Source organism: Nelumbo nucifera, chromosome 1, assembly GCF_055504915.1.
Source record: "Nelumbo nucifera cultivar China Antique chromosome 1, China Antique-T2T, whole genome shotgun sequence".
In the NCBI taxonomy this organism is placed as follows: domain Eukaryota; kingdom Viridiplantae; phylum Streptophyta; class Magnoliopsida; order Proteales; family Nelumbonaceae; genus Nelumbo; species Nelumbo nucifera.
The window spans coordinates 73,451,777-73,460,027 of record NC_142649.1 but is presented as its reverse complement, the minus strand read 5'-3'; the positions used below and the strand labels follow the sequence as shown (position 1 = coordinate 73,460,027).

Below are 8,251 nucleotides of genomic sequence, written 5' to 3'. Positions count from 1 at the left end.
ATAAAATTCCTATTTTTTGTTCCATTTTGTTTTCTATTTTGTATTTTGGTAAGTACTTTTTTCATTTCTTTATTAGATTTTTTTTTAAATTTTTTTCAATTTGTTTCCAAAAAAAGTTAAATACTTTAGTTTTACTTAAAAAAATAAAAAAAAAGTCGAAATGCCAAAAAAAAACAAAAAAAAAAAAAAATCTAAGCCTTTTTGGCCCAATTAGGCCTAGGCCCAACGCCCAACCCATGCCCATGACACAACCTACAGCTCGCAGGCTCGGGCCATGAGCGGTGCCGAGCTGACCCTCCAAGAGAGGGAGCCACGGCCCGGCTCGGCCTGCTCTTTGCGTGGCGGGCCGTGCCGGCCCGGCACGACCCATTTACACCTCTAATTGGGAGACGTTCCCCGTGCGCAGCTTGCAATGGCAAGTTGGGACGTTGTTGGCACCATGAGTTGGTAGCTGATCTGAACTCCAAATGCATTGCCTTCTCTCTTTTGACCACAAAGGATTTTCTGTGTGACAAATCCAATTTCTTTTGGAGCGAAGACGGCGACAATGGCGCCACCAGCAATCCGTTGGTCTGCGATCACTGTTCTCTTGTTTTCTCTTATCGCCTGTCCGTCCTTCGCTATTTACTGTGACGAGGACGATTGTTACGATCTACTAGGGTAAGCTTTCTCAAAATTGGCTTTTCGGTTTTACCCTTCGGTTTTTCTTCCTTTTACGATCTACTATTCCGTGTTCCGTGTTTTTTCCAGTGTCTCGCAGAGCGCAAATGCTTCGGAGATCAAGAAAGCTTACTACAAGCTCTCATTGAAATAGTAAGTTTTGAATTTAATTGTCATTGTTTAATTTTCAGACATTTCTTTATTATTCGTTTTCTGTTGCTTAATCTTAATTTTCTTTTAACTTTTTCAGTCATCCCGATAAAAATCCAGATCCGGAATCGAGAAAGCTGTTTGTTAAAATTGCAAATGCTTATGAGGTATTAATGCTATCTTGTTAGTGTTAAATTGTTGTCTTTTGTATTTTTCAGCACCGGAGTTCCTCTAACTTATGTGCTTGACATGTTGAATATAGGATTCTTTAATTTTTATTATATAGTATTTACAAAACTAATGTAAGAGAAAAATTTTATTTATTTATCTTTTGATTATAATGTTTTTCCCGTATCTGGACCTTCAGATTAGTTAAATTCATTTGTATTCGTAATATTTAGGGTGCTTAGAACTTTGAAGTCTCTGTTAGGCTTTTCATATGGATACAAAATCGATTACTTGATTTTCTTTGTTGGCCTTACTTATTAAAAGAATTATATTTCTCATTTCAGATTCTGAAGGATGAAGCCACACGGGAGCAGTACGATTATGCAATTGCACATCCGGAAGAGGTATAATTAGATAGGCTTCTTATTGTAATGGAGAATATTTTTTTATTAAATATTTATAAGTAACTAAAACCTCTGCTTCAATGCAATTGCCTTAGCTACAAATTTACAGTGAACCACTCTGTATTCAAGACCTGTCTTTTCATAGTTAGTGTTCATTTCTAGACCTTGGAGAGCCTAAATATAATGTGGACAATGAAGAAACCACGCAGGAAACACTAAATTGTCCAATTCTTTAATGCGCATTTAGAATGACTAGCCATGCTAGGGTCATATTATGTTGCTTTTGATTAAGTAAAAACTAGTAATTCATTTTTTATTTGATTGATCAGCAATAGTCATGAAACTCTACTGATCAAAATGAAAGTGCAATGGTAGGACTAACCTGCCTCTCAATCCTTAAGGTTGGATAAGAGACAGGCAGACAGCAACAGATTTTAATCATGTACCCTCTGTCCATTTAGAAATTCTATTTTATCCATTTAAAAATTTAGTCAGTTTGGTTTGTGGGCTGTACTCTGCAGTATTCCTTTCTTTGGTTACTCGCTTCTGGGCACTAGGATTTGTTTTTCTCTGAAATGTCTGAGCATTAGGAAATTCAAAAAAAAATTTCATTAACTGGTTGGTTGTATTTTATAACCAAGGCAGCTCAAAGGTAGAAGAAACTAAAAGATTGCTTACTGAAATTTGATGTGTTAGTGGTGCAAATTAAGGTTAACATGCATGCTTATTTTGAAATAATATATGCTGTGGATCACTTTATTCTTCTCTGAAAATCCTTCATCGTCAAGAAATTAAACACCCTAAGCAGAGTGATACTCTCGGAACCAGTATTTTTCATCTTTGTTGTTGCTTCCTGATACTTAAAATAAATAAAATGGCCTTCATGAACCATCATATCCTGGTATTTGATTTTTTTTTCCGAAGTCGTTCCATTTTCTTAAGTCATCCCATCCAAGCCTGAATTAGACTGGGTTAATGAGAATGTTTTTTTGGAAGCATGAAACTTAGAGGTAATATGCACATTGTGTGCTGCATTTGGCTTGTATTCTGTATGTTCTCATGCATATTTTATTGGTTTGAGTGTTCACTAAACTGTTGCCCACCATAAGGCCTCGACTCCGGGCTGGAAGCCTGGAACTTTTGTGGTATGCTCAGACACTTTGACAGGGATATGTGCTGCCTTTCATTTTTGCAGTTCCATTGAATTTATATGGATAATCACCACTACCTGGCTTCTTGCATCTAAATGAATCTATCTAATAAATATGTTCCATCTGAAAGAAATTTAGCATATACATGATGTAACTATCTTCCTTGGGGAATGAGAACCATTGGATGTTCTGTTAGTTCCATTTAAGCCAGATCTGTTTTGCATTTTTATTTCCTTGAATAGCATCATGAATGAAGATTCATTCCAACTTCTAACCTTTTTTTTTCACTTCTTGAGATTTTTTGCACCATGAAAATTTGGCTTGCAATGGAACTTTACAGCACAACCTGCTGAAAGGCTTGTTTTGCATTTTTATTTCCCTAAATAGCATCATGGAAGAAGATCAATTCCAACTTATTTTTATTCACTTCTTGAGCTTCATGAGCACCACGAACATTTGGCTTTTTATGAAACTTTTATAGCACAACCTTTTTAACTATGTTCAGAAACTGTGGTTGAGAAACCTACAAATAAATAACTAAATGCATCTATGTGGTTCTAGGCCCTTAGGATTGAGAGCATAAATATTTACCTTGATATGACAGTGTTTGGAGGTTACAGGTCTTGATGTCAGAACAATATAAATAATGTTAAATTTTATTGTTAATGCCCTGATATGCATAAAGATGCTAAAATAGAAACATGGTTGAGTTTTTATTATCAAATTCAAGAACATTAATATGTATATGATTATCCTGTTCAATATGATGATGCCATGCTCTTACTCTTGGTCTTTTAGGGTAAGTATATAGAGTCTTTTAATGCTTGTTTATTGCAAAATGAAGTGATCTTTGTTTTAATATTTATGGAATTTCTTATAGTCCATTCTATATAAATAAAATACATCTGTTGGTAAGAGAAATAAGTTTGAAGTTTTGTACCTTTCTATTCTGGCCTAGGGTGTTGTTTTGGGTGATCTGTTGTCAATTCTTGTCTCTTTGTATAGGGCCCCCTTGTACTTCCTTTTCCCTTAATCAAAGAAGAGAAAATGAAGTTAAAAGAATAAGGATGGTAAAATTGGAAAAGACAAACCATTGTACTCTAGAAGCATTCATACAGTACAAGGCCTTGGCTTTGGTACCTTGTTGTGTCAGAATTGCTTAACATATTTGAAGTAACCATCTTTTCTTATGTTTCAGGTATTTTACAATACTGCTCGTTATTATCAGGCATATTATGGACACAAAACAGTGAGTTTTTTTTTCTTCTTATGATACATAGATATCACTTCCAATGATAGAAAGATGAAGCTTTACATTTTTAAGGAACATTGTTTAGCCTCTCTATCTCTCTCTCATTTGCAGGATCCCCATGCTGTCCTGGTGGGCCTTCTTTTGGTTCTTTCAGCGTTTCAGTATCTCAATCAGTGGACAAGGTATAAACAGGTACAAAGGAACATGATATCTGATCGAAGCATGATATTAATGTTTAAATGAGGCATAGTGTAGGACCGGTGCTTCACAATGAAGTTAGCTTGGTTACTTTGTTAAGAGTGGTACCAGTCTTGGGTCCGGAACCTGTTTTTAGTCATAGGACTTGCTGGCCATCAAACCATTTCCTATTTTCCTATGATCTGGAAGTTTTATGGTTTTGTTATTTCTTGCATTATGCTTCTTTGAAAAGATTACCTTTATTGTTCTACAAATTTAATTTAATTTTTTTTTTTTTTTGTAGGGAGTGGGGGGTGGGGGTGTTGCTTTGTCATTGATATCTATGAATTCTCAATATCTATAACATGCCTTTATGGATCATTTTGATGGATCTTTTCCTACTAAGGAGGGGTGGAACCGGAAAAATTTATAAACTTGATAGTTCTTTTTTTTGACAAATATATATTTAGGATGTGAAGATTTGAACCCAAGCACAAACTTGACAGTTCTTAATACAAGAGAAATCCTTTATTGTTGCTTCATTGTTTTCCTCTGTGTGTTTTCTGTATACAAAATTTTATGGATAAATACCATAGTACCATTATCGTCTTTTTTTTGTAGATTTTCTTTTGACATTATCAAATAGCATGGCAAATTTCAATTACTACTGAATATCCTTAAATATTCCACCTTGGGACACTCAATATAATATATGTAAGAAAAAGAAAATTTTTTAAAACCTAATTCCTATTTGAGACAGGATTGTACAATAACAAAATACACTATCAAAATATAGGATGCTTTGTTTTGAAATGTGTATTTATAGTATTAAATATAAATATATTTTATGTTTTATAAGATTAAATATATTGAAATTTATATATATGCATATTTTAATTGGTTATATGTATAATCCATGTGTACATTTGTTGTGTTTAAAGTTGGCTTAAATTGTAGTTTTACCATAATTAATTGGTTTGGTAAGCTTTCTTTTTCTTTTTTCCCTTTTCTCTTCTTGGCACAGTAGTAAAAAACTAAGTTGTGGCGAAAATGTTTAGAATAACAAAATCCCTAAAATTTTGGTAAAGGGATAAATATGTAGCTGTTCCTACTTCGTGTATCTCTTATTTGAAGTGACATTCTGGTAAAGGGATAGAATTTTGAAAAGTTTTGGTGGGGCATGTAAGTTAACTTAAACTTTTTAATAGTTTCTCTCTCTTTGGGAATAATCGATTATTTTCTCCTAAGTCTCAATTTGGAAAGAGTACAAATACAAATATGTACAGTACGGATGCATAAAAAATAATACAAAATACAAGCTTTTGCACTCTACGTATTTGTATTTGCACTCCTTCCAAACTGAGTCTAAAATGTTCAGTTATATGAAGTTTCAAATTTTTTTGTTTTTAGTTCTTAAAATTCATTTCTTTGTGCTTGTTGCAGGCTGTAAGTATGGTCAAGAAGACACCGGCTTATAAGAACAGACTCAGGGCACTGGAGCTTGAACGCAGTGGTGGGGTAATAAACAAGAAAAAGGGTCAGAAACAGATGGACAAGTATGGTTTCTTTTTAATCTTTGCATTTTACTATTTTTTGTCAAGGTGGCAATACTAGTTGTAGGGGCCATTTGATAATAACTGATGTGGCTTATTGGTTTCACTTTTAGTGAATAAGTTACTGAGGAGGTTATGAGCTCTTGATGGCTGAAACTGAAGTTGGGTTGATTACCATGCACTCAAATATTTTATTTATCATCATCCAAGCCTTACCCCAACTATATAGGGTTGGCTATGCACTCAAATATTTTATTATTTAATTATATTTAATCCACTAAACAGCAAAGTAATAAGTCTTTTTTTAGTTAATGAGCAATAAGTCATTCAATTCAGCCATTTTAGCAATTGATTGAAGCATTAACCTATTGTGTATTGTTTTTTTTTTCTTTTACATTCTTAAATTTTCAATTATTGTCTTGGTTTCTCTAGTATGAGCAGTCCATTCCAAAAGTGTGGTTAACATTTGATGATCCATTTGTTCATGTCAGAAAGATGGAAGAGGAACTAAGTAAGGAACTTGAGCTGCAGATAAAGGGAGCTGAAAAACCCTCCATGTGGGAACTTGTTGCTGTCCGTTTTTTACTCTTACCTTACACTGTTGGCAAGGTAGAACACCAATTCGATTAAGCAACAGCATCAAGTAAACTTTTTTTTTTGAAGGCAAGCATCAAGCAAACTTGTATGTACATGACTTGGCAGGAAATATGATGGGTTCTATTTTGTTGTTTTTCCTGTTCATCTTTCAATTTTCTAGTGCAAGATGTGCTTATTATTAGTTGATTATATTGCATCTATCTCAACTTCATAGGAGTAACTTGTTTTTGTTAGTCCATGCAGCTTTTGCTATGGAATGGGTGGTGGTTCTGGAGATACCAAGTGAAAAAAGCTCCTTATGCTTGGGATGATGCCTGCTACTTGACAAGGAGATCTCTCAGAATTCATGTTGATGCATGGAAAAATATTGGTAACTGAATAACTTAATATACACTATTAAGCCAATAATTTTGGCGTGCATCAGGCATTTTCCCTACCCGGCTACCCGGGTCAGTTTATCATCGACCTGGGTTTCTTTTAATTTACCTGATACATAGACTGTTGTTTATTAGATGAAACAGCAAAGGATGATCTTGTCCGAAGACGATTATGGGAGAAGTCAAACCTGGAGCATTATTTGGCTGAGCTGCGTAAGGAATCAAAACGAAGGAGATAGCTGGTTTTGTTTGAAGCTACGCTGCTAGAGTCAATTGTCCTTTTGCATCACTCTTCATCCATCTACTTAAGTTATTTCTTGAATCTTGGTCAATTTTAACAAACTAAACTAGTGTAAGGGCTGAATTCTTGTTCAATTTTGACAAACTAAACTAGTGCAAGGGCACATGCTATGTATGTGGACAAGTAAAGGTAAAAAGGGTAAAAAGACGAAAAACATACATTTTGGCAAAATGGGAATAGGAGATGAATAGACACTCAAATTTTGAAAAATTTTCATTGTACTTCTCTGACTTAACTCAGTGCTTAGATTTAAAGATTAAAAATATTTGGGCAGTATTGGCATTATATGGTAAAGATTTTGTTTGATTAAAGTAGATACAAAATATTGTTTACATTTGTGCTATCAGCTCTAAGGTTGAACTTCTACTTGAAGGTGGCAACAAGCTCAGTTGGTAAGGCCTCTGGGTGGTTATGGCCGAAAAGTGGGATCAAATGCTGCATTCACCAAGGTTGGGGCTTATGGGTTTGGCGATGAGCTACCCCTGGGTTATGGTGGGTTTGGGTTGAACCCAACCCATTTAATTTTCATTAAACGGGTTGATGGGTCTGGGTTGGGTTGAAAGCAAACCTTGCTACAATATACACTCTATAAACGATAATCTACTACTGGTTTCCGCCTCATCGAGCGAGACTAGAAACAAATTATCTCTGTCGAGAAAACAATAAAAAAGAGACTAGAAGCAAATTTTCCGAAGTCCAAAACTCCAAACATGGATTGTAAACGGGCCTCGCAAATTCAAGCTCATTTACGATTTGTCACTGGCAGTACGTTGAATTTGCATGCAACCGGGCGCCCCCGCAGCCATTGCAGGCTTGCAGCTGTACATAATACATCGGTAACATCTAAGGATTAAGTATCATACGATACTCTCGATACGGAGCGTATCGTATTTGTATCCATGATCATGGATACATGATATGTTATGACTGGATACATATCCTACGAGTTGTGCATATTGGGTATGATATGTTTTTGTATCATGCCATATCATACTGTATTAGTGGATACGGTCTGATACACACCGATACGAAGACGTATCCTGTTTAGTTTGACAAAATTGTATATTGAGTACTTTTGGATTGTTTTTCATCTTTAATACAAGTTAAAAAATAATATTATGAAAACTGAAGTAAATAATTTAAGATTTAATTTCTCCAAAAAAATTAATTAAAACTAAAAATTATAAAAATAATACATTTCATCTACCTTAGATGATTTATATGTTTTATTTTACACATAATTATATGTTAAAATTAAAAACATAGTTATTATTTGAAAAATAGTCATTATATAAAAATATTAAATAAATAAATTTTCCCAATAAAATTAATGGAAAACAGAAAATTATAATTATAAAAACCAAAACGAATAATTTAAGATTTAATTTTTCCAAAAGATTTAATAAAAACTAAAAATTAAATATAATTTATTTTATCTACCTTAAATAATTTATTTGCTTT

The 8,251-nt window shown here is 33.9% G+C and overlaps 1 protein-coding gene across 1 annotated transcript; it reads left to right on the top strand.

The window, feature by feature from the left end:
* Positions 1-421: 421 nt before the first annotated feature.
* Positions 422-7,000, top strand: LOC104604895 (Chaperone DnaJ-domain superfamily protein). Its single transcript, XM_010269460.3, has 10 exons — positions 422-660; positions 751-813; positions 911-977; positions 1,323-1,382; positions 3,732-3,782; positions 3,897-3,977; positions 5,406-5,518; positions 6,007-6,124; positions 6,356-6,482; positions 6,625-7,000. Exons 1-10 carry the CDS (start codon positions 548-550, stop codon positions 6,726-6,728), a joined length of 897 nt encoding a protein of 298 aa, XP_010267762.1. The 5' UTR covers positions 422-547; the 3' UTR covers positions 6,729-7,000.
* The last annotated feature ends 1,251 nt before the right edge of the window (positions 7,001-8,251 follow it).